The sequence below is a fragment of the Rhinolophus hipposideros genome (genome assembly GCF_964194185.1).
Source record: "Rhinolophus hipposideros genome assembly, chromosome: 12".
Classification (NCBI taxonomy): domain Eukaryota; kingdom Metazoa; phylum Chordata; class Mammalia; order Chiroptera; family Rhinolophidae; genus Rhinolophus; species Rhinolophus hipposideros.
In genome coordinates, this window is record NC_138058.1 from 71,004,934 (window position 1) to 71,030,853 (window position 25,920).

The 25,920-nt window shown below is 47.9% G+C and overlaps 2 protein-coding genes across 2 annotated transcripts in view; one reads left to right on the forward strand and one right to left on the reverse strand.

Annotated features, from left to right (window-relative positions):
* Positions 1 to 719: 719 nt before the first annotated feature.
* LOC308505930 (ubiquitin-conjugating enzyme E2 C-like) lies at positions 720 to 7,149 on the reverse strand. The gene is made up of 2 exons (XM_081068756.1): positions 6,631 to 7,149; positions 720 to 1,520 (listed from the first exon to the last, which is right to left on the reverse strand). Exons 1-2 carry the CDS (start codon positions 6,882 to 6,884, stop codon positions 971 to 973), a joined length of 804 nt encoding a protein of 267 aa, XP_080924882.1. The 5' UTR covers positions 6,885 to 7,149; the 3' UTR covers positions 720 to 970.
* Positions 7,150 to 23,686: 16,537 nt separating this feature from the next.
* Positions 23,687 to 25,920, forward strand: part of ROCK2 (Rho associated coiled-coil containing protein kinase 2) — a 110,965-nt gene continuing 108,731 nt past the window's right edge. The window contains exon 1 of the mRNA XM_081068701.1: positions 23,687 to 24,299. Within this exon, the coding sequence (XP_080924827.1) occupies positions 24,159 to 24,299 (141 nt within the window). The 5' untranslated portion in view covers positions 23,687 to 24,158. The remainder of the gene's footprint in view (positions 24,300 to 25,920) is intronic.

A 25,920-nucleotide genomic window follows, 5' to 3' on the forward strand; every position in this document is an offset into this window, starting at 1 on the left:
GCCGTTCTCCAGGGAAGCTGGTGACCAGGCTCCCCTGAATCAGAAAGTGAGTGTAGCTTTCCACAGCCCAAGGATTCATTCCTTACTAAATGTTCTCGTTTCCTTAAATGTTCTTTTCCTAACAGTTCTAAGCTTGGGCAACAATCATGCATTCAGTAAATATTACTCAGCATCTGCCAGGGGAACCTGGGGACAGCAGTCAACCTGGGAGGGGGGGGACTGGTCAGAGGAGTTCCCTGGACGAGGCAAGGCTTGACCTGGGATCTGAACGTTCAGGACTTCCCCACAATGCCATGCCAGCTCTTGGTATCTAGGGTCTTGGTGAGTAGACCTTCAGTTTTCTAAAGGCTTTGTTTTTTAAAAAACAAAATTATTTAAAAAGCAAATGTGCTACAGTATCCAGCCAGTCACAGTTGGCATAGCAAAGAAATGCAAGATTGACCTATGTCTCTCCAATGGTCTGGTTGTCTGAGGAAGTTATACGGAGGATAAGGGCAAGACAGGCCCTTATCCAGGGAGGGATCCAGAGGTAGGGAGACATTTGGGATGGCTGCTTGAGGGCCATTCCTTGCTTTGAACCCTCACTTATTCCTTTGCAAGTCACTTACCAGCCATTGCACCATCTGAGTTTCCTAATAGCTCCGTGAAGAGAAACCATGAAACACAGAACAAAGACAAAGTCTTCCCGTCGAGAAATCATGTGTCTTAGAGAAAAAATTGGACCTAATTTTACTGAGGTTTATTGTTTCTCTTTCTCAACTTCTATACCATTTTTTTTTAACCAAAAGGTATTTATTTAATACATTCACCACAGGGGTTCAACCAGAAACTTAATTTAAAAACACAAACAAAACAAATATGACACCACAGCTGAAGATACAGAGTCTTATACAAAAATTAAGGAAAGGACAGACCATCTCAGGAAAGAAATGAAAGACAGCACAATGAGAGAGATGCTGGGCAGTCCGGGTCAGGGCTCTTGGCTGGAGACCTGCTTTGCGTAGGTTTCTTGCAGGTACTTCTTAAAGGCTGTGGGGTTTTTCCAGAGCTCAGCAGCATGTGTGTTCAAAGGGCTATCGATGTTGGGTTCTCCTAGCAGGCTCTGGATGGAGAGCAGGAGGGTCCTGACATCACACAGGGCAGACCACTTGTCCTTCAGGATGTCCAGGCAGAGGTTACCCTGCGTGTCCACATTGGGGTGATAGCAGGGCGTGAGGAACTTCACCATGGGCGCGTTGTAAGGGTAGCCTCTGCTGAACTCTAGGGAGAGCTTATACCTCAGGTCTTCATACACTGTGCCAGCTGCTCCATGGATGGTCCCCACCCACTTGAAAAGGTTGTCTGATTCAGGGAAGGCAGAAATTCCTTTGTCGCCAGACATCATGAGGGTCATCAGCTCCTGCTGTAACCTCTTGCCCACGGAGCCTTGAGCGGCGCCCCTGCTGGGCTCGGCTCCTTTATGGGCGGCGGTGACACTGGCAGCGGCTGGGTCACGGTTCTGGGAGGCCATCCGGGAGGCACTGGGAGGGACACAGGAACTCGGGAGAACACGACTGTAACTGCCTTCTATACCATTTTTAAAAAATGGTTTTATTGACATATAATTCAAAAATCCTAAAATGTGCCCAACTTTAAGGTGTACGATTCAAGAGGTTTTAGCATCATTAGGTTGTATAGACATCACCTTTGTCTAATTTTCATAATCCCAACGTGAAATCTCATCCCTATTAGCAGTCACCACCCACCCTGCGCTCCCTGGACCATCTCTTAGCAGGAAACAGCTGATTCCACTGCACATCCGAATTAGGAGGACCCCAGGTTTTATAAAGAAGTAAAAGGAGCCCTGAGAGGGTCGGCACCTGGCTTCCTGTCCTGCAGGAAGCGTCTTTTCAGTCCTCCGCTCTGCCTGAAGGGATGTGGGGTTGAATACGGAGCAGTGCTTCCCGAAGGTACTAGGGAAGGCTCTCCATTTCTACCAAGCTCCTGGGGGGTAGTAACCCTCTGTCCCTTTTGAGGTCAAAGGATTCCAGCCATTTGGCAGCACTGAGAGGCTGTTTCGCTGAAGGCAGAGATGGGAGGAGTGCAATAGAAACACCTCTGGACTAAAGGCACTTGGATTTGAGCCTGACAGACCTGGGTCTGGGTCCAGCATCTCCCACCCTCACCCCCACCATTTGTGATGTGGACAAAGGTCTTTTGATCATGGGAACAAAGTCTCACCCAATCCAGTTTAAGCAACAAAGGTAAAGATAGTAAGAAAGAGAAAAAAAAAGAAAGAAAAGTGATGTTATTGGAAGTGGAACTGGGGGTGGGGGCAGGGGCTTACTTCAAAGTTTGAAGCCAGGTCTCCAACAGCAGTGTTGACTTAAGGAAGCCCAGTGGTTCCTCGTCTATCTATTTTCCAGAAGGCCCTGTGTGCTCGGGAAGGGGGAGGCTGGAAGGGCTGCGCAAGCCCAGCTCGTGGCCTGAACTTGGACAGAGAAGCTGACCACCCAGAGGTCCCTGGATGCTGGTAGAAACCAGGAGGGCAGCACCACAGCTCGCTTGGCAATGTCTTACAGACATCGTAGCTAGTTCACGGCCTTGCTGTCCAGTGACAGTGGTTTTGGCCAGGACAGCCTAGATTAATTACCTCAATATCTCTCCCTATCTTTGAATATTAGGAAGAAGGGGCCCTTCCCTTGCACAAGTTTCCCGGGTCACGCTGCACATCGACCCCACCCATCCCACAGCTCTGCACACCACTGGAGGGTCTGGCTTTGCCAGATCAAAACTGGCCTGTTGTTCACGGTATAAGTGGCCGCCTAGGACCAGCCCCACACTGACCTTTCACTTTTTTCTCTTCAGATAGCAGCTGGTAAACTTTTCCATTAAAAAAATTATGTTTTTAATTCTAATAGGTCATTGTGTTACATAAATTTAAGCCCTACTAGAACATTCTGTTACAAAAAGAAATCGGGATATTTCAGGGAACCAAAGAGCCTCAAGAGTAGCTGGAACGAGAAACGGGGAAGCTATCAGAACTGTCTCTCTGGGGTCCTGGGGGTTATCAGCGGACAGTTTCGTCGTTTGCTCCGTAGATGAGCTCCCATTGCTCTGCCTGCATATGGCAAGTGTGGCTGCCCCAAGCCTGGCAGAACGGGCCTTCCCATTCCAGGGCCTGGTAGAGGATTAGAAGCATTTCTGAGTCAAGCCTCAAAACTTCAAGAGAGAGAATATCTGACTGGCTCTGCTTGGATCATTTGTCAGCCTCTAGTCCAATTAACTAAAGCTTGTGCAAGAAAAGGTCACGCTGTCCAATTAACTAAAGCTTGTGCAAGAAAAGGTCACGCTGCGTGAGCATGGCTGTGGGTAGGCCTAGTTCTCAAAGTACAGGGAATATGGTGGGGAGGCAAACACCCCAAAGGTTGTCTAGAACTGTCTGTTATCTCATACGAAACGGATGTGTTGGAGCTATCGCTCTTTATTAAATTACAGAGAGAAACACCTACATCTCGGAGTCTTGTGAGGAGCGAACGAGCTGTTGCATACAGAAGCACGCCATCAACTCTAGGGGGCTGTCTGATGGCTGGTGACCATTCTCATTCGTGAAGTCGTGAAGGCTGATAATGATCAGCCTGGCACTGTCGCCAAAGGCAGACTGTGAGCTCCTCGTTGCCCTAAGTGCCAGCGAGAAGAAGCAGGGAGCTCTGCGGCTTTGCCGGGGGGAGGTGCCTGGCATTGGGCAGCTGCAGGCGCCCGTGGTTGGGAGGCAGCGCCCAGCCAGTGTCAAATGCAAGGTGGTGCCAGCTTCACATCCACTCCCTTGGAGAGGTGCCAGGCCATTCACAGGTTGTCCCTGAAACACTAACAGTCTTAAATACTCCGCAATGAGATGAGCTCCTTGGCAGCTCAGACTGGTATAAATAGGCCTCTTTATTTCCCTGCCTTCACGCTAAGGAGAAAGAACAGCAGAACTGGATAAGACGGACATCCCAGAAATGCCACACACAGACCTCAAAAGAGCCCTGCGCTGTGTCTGCTGAAGGAGGCACTTCATGAGAGAGCACTGGGCTGCGTGCAGGAAGAGACCACGGCCTCACCGGCCAGCCCACAGGAGGACAGCAACTTGGCCAACATCACAGAGGGGGCCCCCAGAGTGGGGATACGCCTGGCTGGGCCTCTGATCCCAGGCCAGTTGCTCTCCCTACATCACATTTTCTCTCATGTAAGACGTAGTGTGTCATTCTGAGTGGATTCCAAAGGTATCTGATTGCTAGAAGATCTGTGGGGGGAGTGGCTGGTATTAATTTTAAACAGAATAATTTTCAAACAGATAGGGTCTCTGTCCAAATAGACCTAGAATAAAGTCCTGCTTCTACCTGTACATTTATTTACTCAATGGAAGAAAGAAAACTTTGTCTGCAGCCACTGAGGCATGCCCTGGGGACACCAAGTTGTAAAGGGAAAAAGAAGTTCCTTCTAGATCTCACACTCGAGATGGGGTTATCAAGTCCTCCCAGCTGATTCACATCTTGTGTGATCTCTTTTGGTTGGAGAAAACTAAAGGTGAAAACTCTGCAAGTAGATTTTTTTTTTCTTGATATGGGCAAACTGAAAACACACACACGCACATGCACAGCCCGACCACTCAGTTTTAATGAGTCGTATGTTTTCAGCCTTTCTCATTTAACAGTCGGCATGTTGATTTGTGCCGGCTGACGTAATTTGGGTACAAAGTCTAGGCTGGGAACAGCTGTTCCCAGTGCCACTGCTTTGCTTTTTTCCTATCACAGAAAACAGGGTCAGAGGTTTGGGTGTATCGCTATGATGTGGAAGAAGGGGACCGCAGCTTGGGTGGGCCTGGGTTTCCTACTTCGGGAATGGGACGTCTGAGTCACCATCTAAATGAGACACAGGTGTTCTTGGCAGCCCAGAGAGCTAAGGGATGTCGCCGAGGGCCCCATCCCACTGGCTGTACAGGTTGAGCGTCCGAGAGAGGAAGAGAACTCAAAACGGTCGGGACTGGGAGAAAAAGCACACACGCACTCCTAAGATTAGTCACCCCCAAAGTGACATCTTGATAAGGAATAAGTTGTGGTCATTCCTTGGCAGTCTGGTTTCAAATCCTGATTCCAGAAACTTCTACTCTCTGATATATAGGGCAGCTCACTTACCTCAATTTTGTAGCCTATGAAATAGTACTAATTCACAAGCTGTAAGGTCATTACCCGTAGAAAGATGGTGACCCTTAAGTGCGCTACACACAGTAGGTGTTTAACAAATGGCGCAGACTGTTACTGGCATTCATTCTTGAAATGCGCCTTGTGTTGAGGCTGTGCTCCACCCCAAGCCCTCAAGCCAGGCTCTTGGAGGGCAACGACTGAGTGAGTCATCTTGAAATCCTCAAAGGACAGGAAGGGTGCAGGCGGCCATCAGCCAATCCTCGTGGGTTAGCTCACCAGCACCCAGGACACCCAATCCCACCCTCACCCTACCTTGCCACACACATCTCTGGACTGTACTTTTAGAGGTCCATCACACATCACGGTGATAAATAGCGGCTTAAGAGACAGACGAGGAGAAAGAAGCAGAATCCTAAAAAAGCACAGCATACTTCAGTTTGTCATGTCATAGGTGCCAATGAAGGGGACAGCCCGGGGACAGTAGAATTTCCAGGGAGGGGGCAGAGGTGAGAGCTACAGAGGCTCTGATTCGGATTTTGCAGGCTCCGACAATGCAAAGCCAGTTGGGGCGGGGTGGGACGCTACGGAGGTCTGGATGCGAGCAAGGGTGAGCGTGTGGAAGGGAAACTCACTCTCATTCATTCATTAAGTACTGTGAGGACCTACTGTGTTCCAAGCACTGGGCTGGGCGCTGCAGCTGCGATGGAGAACGAGACAGAGTTCAATGGGGATTTAGACAAAGAAGAACTAATTACAAAAGTCTCTGGGGCACTAGGAATCAGAGCAAAATACTCTGAGAGCCACAGGAAGGTGGTGAGAAGTAATAGTCCAACTGGGAACCGAAGGTCAAGTTGGAGTGTGGCCAGAGGAGGAAGGACATTCCAAGCAAAGAGAACGGCACTCGAAAGGCCCGAGGTCCTTGGCTTGAATGTGGGAGTGGACGTTTACAGGAGTCGGGGGTAGTAGGGGATGCAGAAGGGGGTACCCTGAGGGAGACTCCAGGTGGGAGGCAGGGCGTGTTAGGGAGCATCTTCCTCGGGGGTTACAGACACTCAGCAACCAGCCAGGGGTGGAGGAAGTGGGTGAGAAATGCCCCAAGGGGGAGAGCAGGGCATCCTGAAGGAACAGCTTGCCCACGACAAGTTCAGTGACAGCTGGGACCCTGCCTCTTGTTCTGGACCTTTGGGCTAATGAAGGAAGTTGAGCCTTTTCGGCTGTCCCCTTAGCAGACCGAGGCCCAGAATCCACCAGACAGACAGTGGCAGATCAGATTACGTTTAAAGGTTAACAGCATTACCACAGGGCTGGCATGCCTTCAGATTCAGGGTCAGTCTCCAGCAGTGGCTGGAAATCCCCTCATTCCTCTGTGACTTGTCTCTGCCATTCCAGGCGGGCAGAGAACGGCACACAATACCCAAGATGTTTGCACTTGAAAATGAAAGAGAAGCAGAGTGTAAGCACCCACCTCTCTGCCCATGTCCTCTCCAGGGGCCTCCCCTGGGTCAGACCACACAGAGGGCCATGGCGGAGGGAGAACCGGAGTGGTGTCAGGAGGCCCAGGTCTGGACACTGATGGATGATCTGTGAGAACCTCGGCATGTCACTTTCTCTCGCGGAGTCTCGGTCTCGTATGTGCAATAGCGTCGTTCGGTATCTGCCGGCCGGGCACACAGAGTTACATGTATATGCTTTGTAATTGTAGCACGGTGAAGGGACCATTTGCTCTATTTAAGGATTTCCAAAGATCGCCATAGTCAGGATGACGGTTATTGTCAGTGGTACGGCCAGGTGGGAAGGAGCCGACAGTTCTCTTCCCAGAGAGACGCAGAGCACGCCTTGTCTGCTGACCAAGGGTGCTGACACCAGTGAGCCTTCCAGGAAAGTCACGGCCACGGGTCCAGGGAGTGTCCTGCTCCCAGCTCTTCTCTGCTGTGCAGGCAGCCAGACAGGCCACGTCAGGCCCCAACAGCAAGGGTGGGGTTCTCTGGGGTCAAAGTCAGAAAAGAATCCTAGAACGCTAGGGCTGGGAAAACTTTGGGTCAGATTCAGCAAATATTTGTTCAGGGCCTGCAGTGGCACCAGGCACCGGGCCAGGTGACTTACATACATTAAATAATCTCCATGGTGACCCGGGCAGAGGCATCCTCGTTATCTCCATTTCCTGGGTGCAGGTGGGCTCCATGGCCAGCCCAAGAGCACATGCCTTTTCCCAACTCCTAAATGTCACCCCCTCAGAGACGCCTTTCATGTCCTGTCTCCAAGGGCACCGGGACCTTTTACTTTAATGATTTTGCGATCACATACTTCTTTTCATGGTGACTTACTTTCTGTCTACCTCTCCAACTAGACTATAAACACGACAGCGAGAAGCCTATCTATTTTGTTCACCACCATTTACCTTGTGTGTCAGAGCCATTCATGAAAACACTTGTTGAACAAACTATGGAAATAAATACAGTAGTAAGGACTTAAACATATATTGTTCGATTTGTTTCTATTTTGTCATTTTCCATCGCTGTTCTTTCTAGATATGAGAAGATTAATGATGTGTTGGGTGGGACGTTTCTTTTTTTTTTCTACCCCTCCTCTCTTCTGCCTCCCTCTCCCCCACCCTCCAGTTCAAGCAGTTGTTTCTCAGTCTAGTTATGTAGGACACAGCTCCCTGGCCCACACTGGTATTTTGAGCCTTGCACTCCCACTGGCTGAGACAGTTGCCGGCTGACCGCTGGCCACCGCTCATGGTGGCACACAGCTCACCACAGCTCACGCCAACCTCCAGCTGCTCACCGCAGCCCAGCTCCAGGGAGAGCCATTGTTCACAGTCTTAGCTGTACAGGGAGCAGTTCACTGGCCCATGTGGGAATCGAACCAACGACCTCGACGTTAGAACTACGGTGTTCCAACCTCCTGGGCCACAGGGTCGGCCCTGTGTGGGATTGTTCAATAAGGCCACAAAAGTTCCCGGAATCTTTCTCATCTTGAAACCATTGAGCATCTGTCTAAGAAGTGGGGCCAAGGCCCTCAGTAAACCCCTGAATCCACAATCTTGTCTTTCTATCACGCTATATACACAGTCCCCAAGCTTTACTGAGGCTCAAAAACTCATCAGGACTGTGGAGTAAGCCAATCCAACTTGTTCCTTACCTATTTAACATATGTAGTTAGTTTGTGGCTGTTTCTGCCCTGGCAGAGAAGTATATTTTATCTATACAAACATCCAACTTGAACAGAGTCAGTCATAGTTCAGGCCACGCTGTCATTAATGACATCGATATGTATTAATGTTTAATTGCACCGTTTTCCTGCTGGAAGTGCCAAAAATGTGTTTAAACACTAGAAAGTCAGAAGTCAGGTTCTCACTAACATGTAGAGCTGACAGAGAATGAACAGGCAGAAGGGGCAGGGAGAATGGCTGAGAGACTGGAGAACTTGAAGCTTCTTTGCCTCATAGACCAGTTTAACAACCCGCCCCCCAACCTCCAGTCTTCCCTTGGCTCACTGGTGTCCAGACAAAAAGGGAACAAAGCAGTAGACAAACGGAGATTCCTGTTTCCCGTTCCATTAAAACTGTGTATGTGCCTTTTTGCTCCCAGAATCTCTCTCACATTCTGGGCTCAGGCTGTGTCCAGGGCCCAACCCCTGGCCCTCGGCCAACTTGCGAGATTCCATTGCAGCCTGGAGTTTGAAATCTGTCGTGGGCTGACGTTTTGGTCAAATGGCACAGGATCACTCATATCCTGAATCCACCAAGTCTGCATTTCGCACGACTGCTTTCTCTTCACAAGGTGCAGACTCAGTTTTCATTGAGAGCTGCTGAGTGTAAGGAGAACCTCAAACTAGAAATTGCCTGATGGCCCCCACCCCCACCCCACCGCCAGCTTCTGCCCTGGGAAGGCAGGGGTGAGACTACAGACACAGAACTTATTCATTAATCTCATTCAAAGCCTACAACTTGGTTCCTTTTTCACAAAAGGGAAAGTGCTTTAATGAGTTCTTTTTCTTTTTCAAATCAGATGTACAAATAAGCTGATAACAATTTTTTAAAAATGCGAAACAAGAATCTCCAATTAAGGGAGCAAAGCCTTCTGCTTCTGAGTTCCTGCCTCACTGAGGAAATGGATTTGAAACGGGCCAGGAGGAACCGAGGAGGTAAACTTTCATGTCTATTTTCGTTTTCCAGTGAAGTCCGGTTTCCTTTTGACTTTGTATAAACAAAGAAAGGACAGTTGTTAGTTTGGTTATCACCGACAACCCATGTCTTTAAAGAAAATGTAGGTTATCTAAATGGGGATCTAATCAATGACTACACTTTTCCAAAATGTAACCTCTTAGCTAACAACGAGAATAGTAGCGATATTATTTTATTGAGTAATTACTATGTAACAGGTACTTTCGAAGCACTCTGTTCATAGGGCCGAAAACCAGAAAAAAAGGGAGTCGCAACAAACATGGGAACAGATGAATGAAGGATGTTATTTCCACATCAGGAAATGTTATACAGTCTTTAAATTCAGAGCTTTACCGGAAGACTAGAATGGATTTCCAGAAAGGATGGTTGAATTAGGAAAAGAGGATGCATAAAATTAGGGTTACTATGATCTCTTTTTACCAATGACTAAAAAGCCTTTTATGTGATTACGTATATTTACGTAAGTATATATATCGATGTGCTTTTATTATTGTATTATCACGAGAAAAATACAGAAGGTACATGCTAGTTTGTCACCATGGTTATGTGGGATGTGCTGTAGGCCTGGGCTTGGCAAGGAGCTGTGGTGTGAGCAGAGCAGACTGGAAGGGGAGCGAGGTCTTTGGAAATACTTGGGCAAGAGAATCTTGGAGACAGAGTCTTTCTTCTAATTGGGTGGGTGGGGGCTCCCAGGCAGTAAGATCTGAATATTAAGGAAGGGTATTACTTTATTTTGGATACCAAGCTGGTGAAGTGGAAAATGTCATTTACATGGATATGAATACACATATCCAAAATACAAATCTTATCATGTCCAGCAATGGCTTCTCTTGGGATAAAGCCCAGATTTCTTACCATAGACCCCAGGCCCTGAGCGCCCACCTCATCCCTCCTGCGTTCTCTACCGCAGCCACACTGACGTCATCCAGCACCTTCCCTGGGTCTCCAGGCCTTAGCACATGCTTCTGCTTCTGTTCAGAGCACTTCCTGTTCCCGTCACCTAGATAGTTTCTATTCACCCATAGACATTCCGTTTGAAATGTCACCGCCCCTGGGAAGTCCTCCTTTGCCCATCCCTCCTCCCAGGTTAGGTGAAGACTCCTGCTAGTCCTCCTGTAATCAGTGTAGTAAGTGATGGCTGCACTTACTACACTTTATGGACATGTTTTACTCAGGTAGAGATTCTGTGCTCCCTGCTATAGCGTTCCCAGTGTCTCGTATATACTTAGCACTTCCTAATATCTGCTGAATATCTGAGTGGTGAAGGTAAAGGATTTCACACGAAGGGATCACGTGCTGTACATTTCCTGTTTGCATTCATCAATGCTATAATGTGTCCCGAACATGGCATTACAGCACTTGACAACCTAACCCCCATCAGCTCTGTCCTATGTGCTTTCTAGTCCCTGAACATGCTTTCCTTTTCCTCTACGGTGCCCAACGCGCAATAGATGCATCATAAGTGCTTATTAAACTGCCCGAGTGAAATATTCCTGGGCCTTTCCACACTCTTGCCTCCTGTATGACACGCTTTTCCCCTGCCACTGCCTGGGTAACTCCCATCAATCCTCTTAGGTCCCACCAAAATGTATCTCTGTACAAGGTGTCTGTCTCCCCCAGACTGAGTAGTCAGGCCTCTTTCTGTGGTCCCCTGCACCTTGCTGCTGTCCCCTCAGGGCTCCTGATGTGTATGACAATGATGTGTTTATAAAACTGACCCTCCGACTCACCTTGGATCATTGATGTACACTGGCCCTGTGTCTTCTCACACAAATCTCCCGCATCTAGTACAGTCTCTGCCACATAACTGATGTTCAGAAAGTATTTGCTGAAGGAATGAATGAGAGAGAAAATGAATAAATGAGTGAATGAATGAATAAGTGAATAAATGAATGAAGAAAGTTTACACTTTCTTAGAGAATTCCTGGGTAAGGCTGCAAGATGGATTGAATCCCATCCCAATTTACTGTTATAGACCTGCAGACCTCGTGAGTTGCGATCAGAATCAGAAATTCCACCCCAGCACGCTAGATCTAATAGAATCCTTTTTTGTACACGATGACATTGAAGTCCTAAATGTGAAGGTCACACAGCAAATCACGTAATAGTGAAGTTGGCTAAGATATCGAGATGGGTTCCCATGCATTTTAAGGATCATTAGTAATCAGGATCTGGTGTCACCTCTATTTCTGGGATCATGTGATGCACTTTTTACTTCTTAACAAAATGATGATGAATCCTTAAAATTGTATAGCACTTTATAATTTACAAAGTCCTGTGGAGGGGGGGAACCTCAAAGGGAGGTATTTGTGGTTAAGTCACTTGCCAAGATTGTTCAGCTCTTAAATGATGAATCCAGGGTTACACAGTCAAGTTTTCTGGCTCTACGTCCAATGCACTTTCCAGGACATGATATCTGCCTCCAACGCTCCCACACCACAATAAACAGTGGTTACATATTGATTCTATGCTCACTCATGGGAAGCACTACCATTTCTAATCAATATCATTACTTCCTACTTCTAAGAATTTTCTGAAGGAGGCATAGACGTGGCTTGTCAAACCTTGACATAAGAGAGCTGATAAGATCTGAGGCAGGCTGCAGGAGCAAGCAGAGCGCACGCACGCCTCCAGCGTGTCGATGACTGCATGTGGAACACGTGGTGTTGAAGGGCACTCAAAAGTGTGAGTGTGGACAAAATGAGCAGACCCCTTATGTACACCATTTGATCTTAATAAGTATTTGCCAGTGAATTAATGTGCCTTATATTAAAAAATTCTCATATAGTTTTTTTGCATTTAGCCAATATTTCCATAGAATGACTGTTTAAAATCTAAATGTGGTTTCCCGATAACTAAATCTATTCATTCATGCTTTCATTCAATAAATAACAAATGCCCGCTAGCTGCCAGAGGCATAGTTCCCCCACAACATAGCAGTGGACACAACAGACAGACAGACAAGCCCCTAACCTCATGGAGTTTGCGTGCCTCAGGGTAGGAGAGAAGGACAATAACCAAACACTAAGTAATATATATTATTCAGTGGTAGTTGGTATGAAGAAAAATGTGGTAAGAAAGGAAGCTAAGAGATGCCAAGAGTGAACAGGGCTGCCATTCAAATCAAAGTGTTCAGGAAGGTGACATCTGAGCAAAGATCTGAGAACAAGAAGAATGAACTGAGAGGATGTTTTGGGGGAAATCTTAACCTTTTGAGCAAGCACTTAATTTTTAAAAGAAACCTTTCCCAGATAGCTTATACACACTTTGCCGCCTTCTGAGAGAGGCTATGGCAGGTAGTCTAACGTTTTGTCAATACTTCAGCCATCTCTGCGGCTATCATATCATTGCTGGACTGCAGTATCCACCGAGGTTTAGACCGCTGAAGTTCAGAGAACTATTTGCCCCTCCACCCAATGGCCCCAAATCTGTTTCTCTTTTGCACTGATTCTATGCCACCCAGTCAGCTATTACATCTTGCTGACTTAGGCTGTTCTCTGTATCACCACCCCACGCTTTTCATCTGCTGTTCCTACTACTTCATTGGTTTGTTAGGATTGAGCCCAGAAGTTCAAGACTTGAGCAAAAGCCTACACGTTAACGCTGGGGCTTTCTGACATCTGTTCTGCCCATTGGGATGTGTCGTGCCCATTGCTCTCAATTTCCTTTCTGACTATTTGAATGCCAGATAACTGAACCTCCTCATTTGGGAAATACTACTAATTAATGCCTCATTTTCTTTCCTTTTTAGGCTCAGCACCATTTTCTTTCTGATTTCAACAGATTTTCTTACTATGAGGCAAGTTAATGCATAAGTTCTACCAACGTGGCCGAGACAGACTCAGTGTATGTGGGGCAGTTTCCCAAGATGTGATCCAAGGGGCTCCCAGAGGAGGGAGGGGACCCAGAAACACAGAGAATGGGGAGGGGGGGCTTTATTATTTTTATGCATCTTGCACGCACCCCCAATCCTGGCACCTGGGAGCTATTATACAGAAGTATCAGGAGAAGTAGAATGAAAAGTGCTTTAATAGAAGTTCATGTAAAGTGCCATGAGAACAGAGTAATGAGTAGTAAATTCTTAGTATGGAACTTGGGGAGGGTCTGTGGAAGAGGCGACGGTGTGAGTAAAGCTTTGAAAGATGAATAGTCTTTTCATAGGTATATAAAAGGGAAAGGATTTCCAGGCTGAGGGAACAGCATCAACAAAAGCCTGAAGGTGGAAAAATACATCGTTTATTGACCAAAAATAGGGCGGGGGTGGGGGAGGTAGAATAATTAGTATAATTTAACTTTTCAAGTGCTTTTGAACTGAAACCTAAGATCTTGTCTTTTCTTTCTCTGAATTTATAATTTTTGCAGCATTCACACACACACACACACACACACACAAATCACCAACTATCAATCAATAATTCAATGGCACTGAATATTAGGGTGTACAGAGGGGTAATGGGAAGGGGCGCTGAGAGTTATCAGGGACCAGTCTGATGTGAGCCTTGTCTAAATACTAGAAAGTTTGGATTTTTAACCCATAAAGCAGTGCTTCATAAAGCACTGCTTGTGTGGAGTTGCAATTCTGAGGGACATTGCTTGGCGTTACTAAACAAACAAACACAAAGTCCTTTGGTCAAATATATTTTGGAAATGTGTCGGGTTCTATGAGCCTAAATGGGTCTCTTTCCCCTGGGACCTGTTGGAGCAAGGGCACTGCAGTGGAGAGGAGAACAGAGCAGGCTGTGTTCTCCAAACCCAGCTGACACGAGCCATTTCTGAGGAGTCACAGGACAGGTGTCTCTTGGGTTCTGCTTAGCTCAACAAGCCCAACGTTTTCTAGCTGGAGAATAACAACAGAGAAGCATTTTGTAATGACTGTTGTTTGAGCCACATGGGGTGTGGACAAGTGGTCAGGGGGCCACCCAGAGGTGACAGATCCTGTCCCCAGCAGTGGCAGTGAAGTTGGCTCATGTCTAGATGACCCCTTTTCAAATGCCCAAATTGACTGCAGGCTGGCGCCGACTTCTTTTCATCTCTGGCCAAAGCCACGCAGCATGCCAGAGCTGAGCAGCTGCCTCGGTTCTCCTCTCCTGTACTCTGAGAGACCACACAGGGGACAGAGGTCAGGCAAACCGAAATCAAAGTGGTGCAAGTTCTCTTGTGCCCTTCCAGGAATGCTGTTCTCAACAGAGGGGAAGGAGAGCAGTGGAATGGGAGCTGCCAGCCCTGCCTAGGCAGGAGAGGCTTCTAGAACCCACCATGAGGTCTAACTCCTCTACTTGATATATGGGGAAACTGAGGTGCGAGAATGAAAGGACATGCCTAAGCTCACACAGCTAGCCACATTTTCAAATAACTCCATGCGTCTTACTGTAGTTTTGCATTATTAATCTTACTTTTAATTTTTATGTTTTCAAGTGTTTTGACTTAACACTTAGGATCCTTCTTGCTCGAGGCCCATTGAAATTTTTTTCTGGATTTCTATTTTTGTAATAACTTTTTAAAAAATCACTTTCTTTTGATTATCTTGCCTATGACTTTCTTGCGAACTAACTGATTTTTAAATTCAAGTAGGGTAATGACGGGAACAAGTACTTTGCCAAGATTTGAACGCTGCCAAAAATATCCCTTAGCAAATGGTTTCCTCACCCAATAAATTTTCCCTTATCCCTAACTTGACAAGTGACCTTCAAATAAAGGAATCATAAGAGGGAGAGGGCAGCAGTCATCGGGAGATGAAGACGGCGATCCTGATGGCAGTTCTGAGCGCGGAGCACATCCTGGTTCTCCACTGGTTTCGGGGGCCTTGAGGAAGTCAAATTCCTTCCTTTTACAGGGCTAGTTCCTCAACCTTCTTTGAGGGCTGCAGTGGAGCAAATGGAAGCAGAGCTTACCTCCTGCTTCAGGCTTCTGGCTGACACCTTCTCTGCATCAGGTGATGGGTGATATACATCGGTTTGAACGGCTTCCCCATACAGGTCCTGCTGGGCTCCGGTGAGCAATGACAGTAAACAGCCTAGCCCTGTTTAAACACTGTCAGTGTTTAAACACTGAGAATGTCAACAAGAGGTGGAAAAATTTGGAGACTGTGGTCATTGACATTCAGCTTATGGTGGTTGCCACTGTATATATATTTTTTTTCCAGGAAAAGTGCAAAAGAATCACAAAAGACTATCCTACCACTTGAGTTTTTTTTTTAAACTCCTTCATTGTGATCTACCTTAAAATAAATGTGTAGCATTTAGATGCAATAGTCGGTCTTTGTTACTTCATTGGTGAAGTCTAGCGAAACCTAGAGGTCACCCCTGACATCTCCCTCTCTCTCCTTCTCTTCCATGCCCATGCAAGCTGAGGACCATAGTAAGACGTAAGAGAAAAGACTTCGGATGTGCGCCGGAAGCCATATTTGTATAGTCTCTCCACTCCACATACAATTTCTATTTTAACACTGGAATCAACTCTGTGAAGTTGCTTTTACAGGGGAGGAACTGGAGTTCAGCAAGGTAATGACTTGCCCCAGGCCACATAGCCCACAAATGGCGGCGCCAAAGCCTGAACCCAGGTCTCATGTGTCCAACTTCTGTTTCCCTGATTGGGTTATGCGGCTTCAGATAACGGAGAAAAATTGGCCCCATTTCCAGTGGTGATCAGAACATGGATCTGTTTGACCAGGTGCTGTTAGATTCACCTGCTTCCAAGAATTACTACAGAAAGTGCTTAGAAAAATGGCCACAGCGGACCCTGTAAATAAACCTTAAGTGTTGTAGACGGGGAGAATAAAAGTCTTGAAGCCTGATTTGGCTAAATTGCAGTGCTTTAGACAAACAAGTATTTCTTCTCTGCCGGTGTCGCACCCGTAGCATTCCTGGTGTGGTGTCACTCTTAACCAACCACAGTGCAGGTGGCTTAACTACCAGCCTGTCTGTTATGAACTGTCCTTATTTGTGTTTTTTTTTAAATGTCTTTCTTCTTGACTCCAGCCTGTGCCCCCCTTCTCTCCTTGACCCCAAGTTTTTCCCAGCTCTTCTTCATTCTTTTAGATTTCATTAGAATTATTATTACTTTCTCTAATCCCCATCTGGATTAAGCCCCCTGTTATAAATTCTCTCTTGGCATCTTATAGTTTCCTTTGCAGCACCTACCACATTTGTAATTACTTATTTATTTGTATGATTATTTTTGTCCTATCTGTCCCCTCATTGCATCGTAAGCCTAGTAAGGGCCCAGGGATTGTTTACTACTGTGTTACCAGCACATAAATACCTTTGTTGAATGATAAGTGAGGAAGTGAAAGAAACAAGGTCTGGAATCCTGTCACCTTCTGACAGGGGAGAAGGAAGCAGCCTTTATGGACCACTCATCCAATCTGTCTAATGTTGTATGAGCCTTCTCTTATTAGTTCCTCACAAAAACCCTCAGGGAGAACTAAAGCTCAGAGGGGTGAGTCAATTTGCCTGAGGCCACACAGCTAGACAGGGACAGAGCTAGACCTGGAATGAGGTTTCTGTGACTCGACTGCAAGTACCCTCATCATGACGACTCACTGCCTGTCCACAGATATGGGTCCTGGTCAGCCCGTGCTACTGGCCGCACAGCTGGGACGCACATGGGCCCGCCTCCTCTGTGTTCACTCATAAAGACTTTGACTTGACTTAGAGGCCAAAGCAGCACATGGAATATTACAAGGGTAACCTTAGCAATCAAAGCACTACTCTAAAGGCCAGGAAGTTTAAAGTGGTTCCTCATTTCACAACCAGGCAGGCTTTTATGGAAACTAAATGTTTTCCCTGTATTCTAAGGACCAACCACTTCAACTACAGTTTTCTTCCTTGTATGCTTTTGTAAGTTTTTAATTACTCATGATCATAAACCACTTAATTATAAATTAGGTGGCCTGTGGATTATGACAATGTCTCCCAAACTGGCCTCCTTTACTTTGCTTTGTCATACTACTGCTAGGTCCCAAGTCCTATGCCCACCAAGCCCATAATTGCCGAGAGGTGTCCATCACACGGGCAAGAGAACCAGAGATGGAGTCCTCTGCCAGTACCTTCAATTACAGCGAGTCTGGAGGGCAGTAGGGGCTCATGTGACATCACACGGTGTGTTAGTACAGACTCCAGGCCTTCGCTGATCTGTCTTCCTCTTATCTTCTCCACTCTCTTTCTTCTAACCACTCATGCACCTACTTTCCAGTCATTCCTTATTTTTCCTTTTATTTACCTCATACTTTCACACAACTGTTCTTGTTTTGCTTGGAGGACTGTTCTCTCTTTCTATTTCCAAACCTACTGGATCCTAAGGACCCAGGTCACATGCCACTTCCTTTTTCTGATCCCGTTGCTAGAGATCCAGCATCCTTGGAGTTCTCTTAGCACGTTATCTGTACATTTCTTTGGGCACGTACCCTTCTGGAATTACAATTACACATATTTTTTCATGTATATATTAATTCAATCATTCAGTCATTAAACACTGGTTCTATCATCAGTTTTTTTTTTATTGGGGAATATTGGGGAACAGTGTGTTTCTCCAGGGCCCATCAGCTCCAAGTCATTGTCCTTCAATCAGTCTAGTTGTGGAGGGCGCAGCTCAGCTCCACGTCCAGTTGCCATTTTCAATCTTAGCTGCCGGGGGCACAGCCCACCACCCCATGTGGGAAGTGAACCAGCAGCCTTGTTGTTGAGAGCTCACGCTCTAACCAACTGAGCCATCCGGCCGCCACCTATCACCAGTTCTTGACTGCAATCTCTACGTAGGAAGAATTCCTACTCAGTCCCTTTTTGTGTTTGCCGAAGAATGGGCACAATGCTCACGTTAAATTTAGGACGAAAGCAGGACATAGGAAACTGGAATGGAAGGAGGATGCCTTCTAGGGTGGGTAGTGATGGGAGGACTGGGAGGGAGAGAATGGAGGAGGTGGAACGGCACCAGCAAAGCCCAGAGGTGGGGAAGGCATGTGAACAACGCATCCTACAACATTTATAGTTTGCTGGACCAAAGTGTCTGGAGAGTGGAATAGTAGCAAAGCACTCTTCCTATGATGAATGGTAAATGATGAGAAATCACTAATTTACTTCAGACATACAACAGAACCATTTTTTGGATGTTAAAAACACCGAAAGAAAAATGAAGATACCATCTTTTTCATGTATGTGAGAAAAGCACCTTGCTAACTATTTTGTTAAAAGCTACAAGGGATTCAGAACTCAGGAAGAGTCATTCAAGGAACAGAAGGCCTTAGTGGAGGATGGTTAGAATTTTGGTGGGTGGAGACAAGAAGGAAGAATAGCATTCCACATGAGTGGAAATTTACTTAACCAAAGAGTGAAGAAAAGAGTAAATATATTCAATTTGAGAACGCTAAAGAAGAGCAGTGGAAATAAAACCTGAAAAAGGAGGCTGTGGACACCTTGTACAAAGCCCTGGATTCCAGGCTGAGGATTTCATGTATAATCACAAAGGATCTAGTGAAGGTTTTCTGAGCAGGAAAATCACATGAATCATCCTGGGGCCATTTCTATCTCACTAATGGGCAAAACGAAATTGCCAGATATGACATCAAGGTCTCCTGACAAACTGGCAGGACCAGAATCAAAGCTGAGCTTTCCAATCCCACACATTTTTGGGGACCACTGTTCTCAGACAAATATATGTATATAATTTTGGTGTGACTTACCTTTTACTTCCAAGTATACTTTTGAGCTATGAGCAGCTCTTTCTCCTCTGAGAATCTTTCATAATATACAGGTGAATAATTTGTCGTGGACGCCTCCAATATCTTTCATCTGGAGATTTCAAGGAGCCTTAATGACAACCACGCTTCATTATTTCTGCTTTGTGTATGAGGAAACTGACTCACACAGGGGTATAGCAATTTTCTCATTCACGCTGGGAGTTATTTCCAGAACCATGAATAAAACTTAGGATGAAACTCTTTTATAAACCATTAAACCCTGTATGCTTTACAGTAGTGGAGTTTACAAAAATAATGACCCCTTTGTGTTGTTGAGAGTTCATTCCTTTATTCTGTTATTAAATCTTTGCTTATGTGGGGAAGAAGCACCTTGCTACAATACCAGCTTGAGTTGTCCTGCAATCTGAAGAAGATGGGAAAAGTTGTTATGTTTTTTGGTGATTGCCAGACCATTCAGAGTTTATTTTTTTCATTCATTAATTCGTTTATTTATTCATTCCATTATCATATATCTGAGTTCCTATGACATCACCAGGAAAATGGACATAGTAATATTACCATTAACAAAAGGCTGTTTTGAGAAGTAACATAATTTCTATAAAGCACTTTGCCTAGCACACAGTAAGCCTTTATACATAATAATTATTATCATTAAGCAAGTAATTGCAAGTGCCACATGGAAAGAAAAAAATGGTCCTTTTATAGACCTATTTATGGGCGCATCTGAAAGGTAGATTAATTCCTGGGGAAGAGGTAGATCTCTCAAATTAAAAACTGGAACAGAGCTGATGGGTCTCAAGTAGACCAGAGAGGGAGCCTGTCCTTTCAGTTTGAACTGTGATATGTCGGGAGCTGAGAAGACATTGCTGAGTAGTGGATGTTAAATTGACATCAATCACCTAGAAACGGGCTAGGAATGAAGACACAGAGAAAAGAAACACAGGCAAAATTCGTATGAAATGGAGTGGACCTTCTACAGTAGAATCAAAGCCTTATACAGAGATAGGCCAGCCTGTTTAACTGTTCTGTATTTTCTGTGTTTACTTCCCATTACTATTCCTTAGTATTGAACAAAGTTTTTGTCCAATTCCCACTTGTCTCACCTGTGCTCAGGACACTAGGGACAGAGGCTAACCTGGGACAGAGTCACAGGCCCCCCCAGAAGAGCCAGCACAGGGAAACGCTTTCTGTGGCTCATTTGGGATGAGATGAGTTTGATAGTATAGGAAACTGCTACTTCCTTATAGCCTATTGCAATTTCAGTCTATTGTGTGCCCTAAAAAATTGGGTTTAAAATCTTCCTGGATTCAGACACTAATCCCAGAAGTTGTAAAGGAAAATATTGGTAGGACTTCATAAAAGGTAAAAACTTTAGTGTGACAAAAGATATCAAAAAGAAAATTAAAGGAAAAAACAACAGACTGGAAGAAAATATTTGCAAATTATAATACATATTTTATTTTTTGATACTTTATTTTTTCAGTTAGTTGACGTTCAATATTTTATATTAGTTTCCAGTGTACAGCATAGTGGTTAGACATTTGTGTAATTTATGCAGTGAACACATATTTTAACATGACATAACACAGGGGAATATCCATAATGCATAAAGAGCTCCTATAAATCAGTAAGAAAAAGGGAAATTCAATGAACAAAAAATATACACAGGTAATTTCAGAAGAAAAATCATTAAGTGTTCATCTCCAGTAGTAATTAAGGGAATACAAAGATGCCATTTTGTTTGCCCATTAAATTGGCAAAAATTAAAAAGACTTATCATACTTTGTGTTGGGAAAAGTAAAGGTAAATTGGCAGTTTCTTCTACTAAGGGTAGGAATGTAAAATGGTGTAGTCTTTCTGAAGACAGTTTGGCAGTATCTGTAACTATTTAAAGTATGCCTCTCCTTTGATACAACAATTTCACTTTTAGGAATCGATACTATTTAAAAATGACCACATGAAGGCAAAAACGCAAGCATGTCAACTGCAACCATATTTGTGACAGTAAGAAAATACTGAAAATAACTTATGTTTATGGAGGCCCCATACTCTTCTAAACACTTTATAACAAACATTATGAGGAAACTGAGACACACACAGCTAGTGTTTGGTGGTAGCAGGATTTTAGCCCAGGCAATTTATCTCCAGTCTGTTCTTAACTACTATGCTCTTGAATTGAGAGAAAATAAAAGAATGGTACATCCGTACTATGGAATATCACACAGCAATTAAAAAGCATGAGGTAGATTACTGTGTACAGACATTTCTGTGTCTTAGAGACATCTCTAAGATATTATTAATCAAGGGAAAAAATCAAGTTGCAAAACACTATTATATGATATAATGCCATATATGTGGGGAAAACATACATATGCATGTACACAAATGCCTATGTATGAGAATGGATAAAGGTCTTGAATGATAAGAGAATGTGTGAGTGGGGACAATAATTTTTCAAGACATGGTCTATGTATTTCTGGTTTGTGTGGACTTTTACAAGAACGCATTTGTGCATTACTTTGGTAAAACAAGAATTGTGTTACTGACCAAAAATAAAATAAAAATACAAAAGGTTTAATTCAGATCAAAAGATTAGTCTTCTTTTCTTCCATGCAGATGCAGACAATGGTGTAGGTCTTGGACAGAAATCTTCTTCCTAGCTTATGTAAATGACTGTAGTAGAAGGTGCTCAGTATCCGTGTCTTGTTGATTACTACTTTTTCCTTTTTAAATAAAACTTTCATATCCAGTATTTGGGACTCTGGCTTCCTGTTAGGCCACCAAGTTCCATAAACATATACTGCCAGTCACTGAAAAATTAATTTGGAACCTGAGAACCACACGGTGTTCTTTTTGCTTTGCATATTATATAGTCATTAGGAAAAAGGATCTGTAATTGTGGATTATCTCATTAATTTGCTCCAGTGCATAAGCAGGAATGTAGACTCACTCTGTCCTCTTTGTGTGGTCGGTAGAGGCATGAATGAGTTACTTGACATACAGACCTAAAGGACTCACCTTTTGAGTCCAGTGTTATTATCTGGGAGGAAAAAGCTGTATTGGATCCTGCAGGGTCTCCTCCTGCCCGAGTCCAAATAAGGATGGCTTTCACACAAAAGGAAAGTGCTCCTGGAACCCTTACTGATTAAAATCTACTCTTACAAGGTTAGGGCTTTAGAACCAAGTTGCCTATCTGTGGGCTTATCTCTGACACGCCAGTGAGAATGGTTCTTAAGAGATTCCTACTGTTTAATGGGTATCAGGCTGTAGCTTTTTCAGTGGCCCATCTAAGTAGTTTTTTCAGTTATTGAAATTTTAATGTTCTCCTAAGCATCTTTACAGAAAAAAAAATCGCATTCACTTTAAACCTGTCTTCTCCTTCCGTGCTTACAGCTGCTCATTTTACTAGTTTTAAATAGTGCGTACAAACTATTTTGTGTTTGTTGTTTCATTTAACCTGATTTCCAATACATCTTTCCAAGTACTTGCCAAAATTTCATGTGCTTCACAGGCGTTCTGCATACCTGCCAGGATTCTATTAATGTGACGGAGCTGGTTTGGATTCTTCCCCAATTGCTGGACAACTGGGTCCACTCCCAAGTTTCGGTCACTGCGCACATTCTGAACAGCCCTGCTATAAACATCTTTATGCACGTTCTCCCCCCTCCTCTCCCCCTGTGGATCATTTCCTTAGAAATGCACTTCCTTAAATGGGTTTACTGGGTCAAAAGGGTTCAATGGACAGTTTTATAGCCCCTGGCACATATTTTTCAGATTGCGCCCTGGGTGGATCCGGCCAAGGACACGGGGCCGGGGAGGGCAGGAATGCGGAGGAGCGACCCCTAGAACCGCCCCTCTTCCGCCCCCCAAAAGGCAAGGACCTCGCGGAGGCCTGCAGATGGAAGGCATTTTTCTACCGCCCTCTTGCTCCCTTCGCGGTCGGGGTTTCAGGGCCGGCGCGAGGCGACGGCCGGGCGCGCGGCAACCCCGCCGGTCCTCTCCCCGCGCTCCCCGCGCCCCTCGCGCGCGCAGGCCGTGCACGGAAACCTGCGCGGCCCGGGCAGGCCGTCTGCAAGCGCCGAGCTCTGCAGGCGAGGGCAGCGACGGGAGGTCGCTATTATCGTGGCGCGGGTGACGCGAGGCCCGCATAGCTGGGAGCTGAGTCAGCCGGGGCCGGGCGTGGGTGGGGGGCGCGGACCCATCCCCCCCCCCCCCGGCCACCCCCAACCCCCGGCCGCGGCACGTCGGGACGGGCCGGCCTCCGAGCCGCGGGGTCGCCGGTGCGGGCTGGGTCTGGCGCGAGCGGGGCCGCGGGCCGTCCCGACCCCGGGCGCGCCCTGTCCTCCCCCCGGGGGAGCTCGGCGGGTCAGCTGAGGCGGTGACCGCGCGCCCGGCCATTGACTCTCGGAATTCGTACAGGGGGAGGAGGAAGCGGCGAAGGAAGGAAGCTCAGGGACTAAAAATGAGCAACGGAGCGGACAGGAGGAAGCGAAAAACAGGAGGAAAAGGGGCGAGAAGAGGCGGAGGCCGGAGGGCGGGGGCCGAGGCGCGCGCGGGTCGCGCGGGGTCGCGCACGGGGCGGGGCGAGCGGGAGCGCGCGCGGGCGGCCGCGGCCCGAGGGGCTTGTGGGTAGCGGCTGCGCGCGGCCGGAGACGGGCGCCGCGCGCGGGTGTGTGAGGGGAGCGGGCTTGTGGAACCGAGGCGGCCGGCGGCGAGCATGGGCGCGGGTGGGCGGCGGCAGTAGGCGTCGGAGCCCGGGCTTCAGCCTTGCGGGGCCTCCGAGCACGGGGCGGCCCGGGCCCAGCGGTGGCGGCGCCGCTTGCCCGCTCCCGCCCTCGGAGTCCTGAGGGAGCTCCCGGCAGACGAGCGGACCGGGCGGCGCGAATCCGACTGAGGGGCGGGGACGCCGCCGAGTGCTCCCCGCCGCGCGGGGCTGCGCCTGGGACAGCCCGGGGCCCGGGGCTGGCGCTGCGGTCCGCAGCCCGAGCGACAGGCGGACGGTGGGCCCGGGCGGAGCCCCGCCCGGAGCCGGCGGTCGGGGGCGGCGCTAGGCCCCGAGGCGGCCGGGCCGGCGCGCGGGCGGCGGGAGTGCGGGCGCGGCGGCGTCGGCATGAGCCGGCCCCCGGCCCCGGGGAAAATGCCCGGCGCCCCCGAGGAGCTGCCGGGGGACGGGGCGGGCGCCAGCCGTCAGCGGAAGCTGGAGGCGCTGATCCGAGACCCCCGCTCGCCCATCAACGTGGAGAGCCTGCTGGTGAGTGGCCGGCGCGCGGCCGTGGGCGCGGCTCGGGCGTCCCGGGCGCCCACCGTCCGGGGTGGGGTGGGGGCGGGGCGGGGTGGGGGCGCCGTCCCTCCCGCGCGGCTTCCGGCGGCCGGCGGCGCGGGCGCCACCCTCGGCGTGGGGGCGTCGTGGGGGGCTGCTGTCCTCCGGGCCCGCGCGGGCCGGTCGGAGACAGTGTCGCGCCGCGTGGGGCCGCGGGCCGAGCGCGGGGAAACGTGACCCGGCCCCCTCCCCGGGCAGAGCGTCCCGGGCGCGGACTCCGCCGGCCTCGCGCTCCGGAGGCGCAGACGCGGGGTGTCCCGTTGGGTTGCGCCTCGTACGGCCCGTGCGTTTCCTCTCGCGGGGTGATTGTGCGGAGCCGCGGTGGCCGGCGGGCCCCGCGTCGCGTGGATCTGCCCTTTTCGTCGTCGGACCTCCTCCCCGCGACGGCCTGGCAGAGTCGCACGCGCGGGCGCTCGAGTCCGCCGGGCGGCTCGTGGGGGAGGGTCCGCGTCCGCGGGGCGGCGGCGCAGGGAGGCTTCCAGGTGGGGGTCCTCGCCCCCCGTGCTTCGTGCCGCCGGCGCCGGTCTCGCCGACAGTCGGACGCGCGTGCGGCGGAGGTGCGTTCGCGGGGAGGGGTGTGGGTCCCGTCCCGGGGGGGGCCGGCAGCGGCGCGCTCTGGCTGTGGAGTTGGCTCTGCGGGGCTCATCCCGGCGGGGGCTTGCGTCTGTTGTCCCTTAAACGTTCCCCAGCAGAGCCGTGTTCACGTGTCCTCCCCGCGGGGGACACCCGTGACTGCGTGAGAGCCCCCGGCCCCTCCCTGCGCAGCCGTCGACTTCCCTGCCGAAGCCCCGGGGGTCCTCGGAGGCCTCTGGGGTCCCGCGCACGGTGACTCCGGGCTGTTGGGCCGGGGTGCGGGAACTGGCCGACGCGGGTGACTTTTCTGCGCGACGTGCGGGATGCGGCGACGTGCTGGTTCTGTCGGCGCGTTTGACGTGGTCTTTCCCCGATGTTCACGTTAGCGTGTTGTGCGTGTTCATGGTCCGTGGGGGGCCTTCAGTTGGAGGCAGGCTCGCTTACGTGACGGGCGTAGCTTTCCTGAGCCGCGTCCCACTCGGGGCTTCACTCCCAGCGTTTGCACTGCGCTGTTTTGCTGGCAAAACTTTGACCTAAGGCCAGAAAGTTCGGTTAAAAATAGGACAGCAAATCTCAACTATTCATCAGGTTCATAGTCAACCCCAGTTAGAACTTTTTTCACACTTCATTTTCATCTCTTGGGTCTTTACTGATGTTAATCATTTATTAGGATTATTCTGAGCGTGAACCTAAGCTTATTTATATACGTAATACGCGTTCTGTTTTATTAAAGTATTTCCTAAATTATTAAAATGAAGGCTGTTTTTAAAAATGAGACATCACACATGCTCAGTAAACAATTTGGTCTATTCATTTGTTGACCAACAATCAATATATGCAGCCACCAAACTTTATACTTTTGTTGTGGTGACATATTACTGGTGTGACAGTTGACGTCAGATGCTGACAGGATAGACTTTGTCATTGCTGTTTTTAGTAGTTAAATGTTACGGTTCTGAGCTTCAGGAAGTCTTACCAG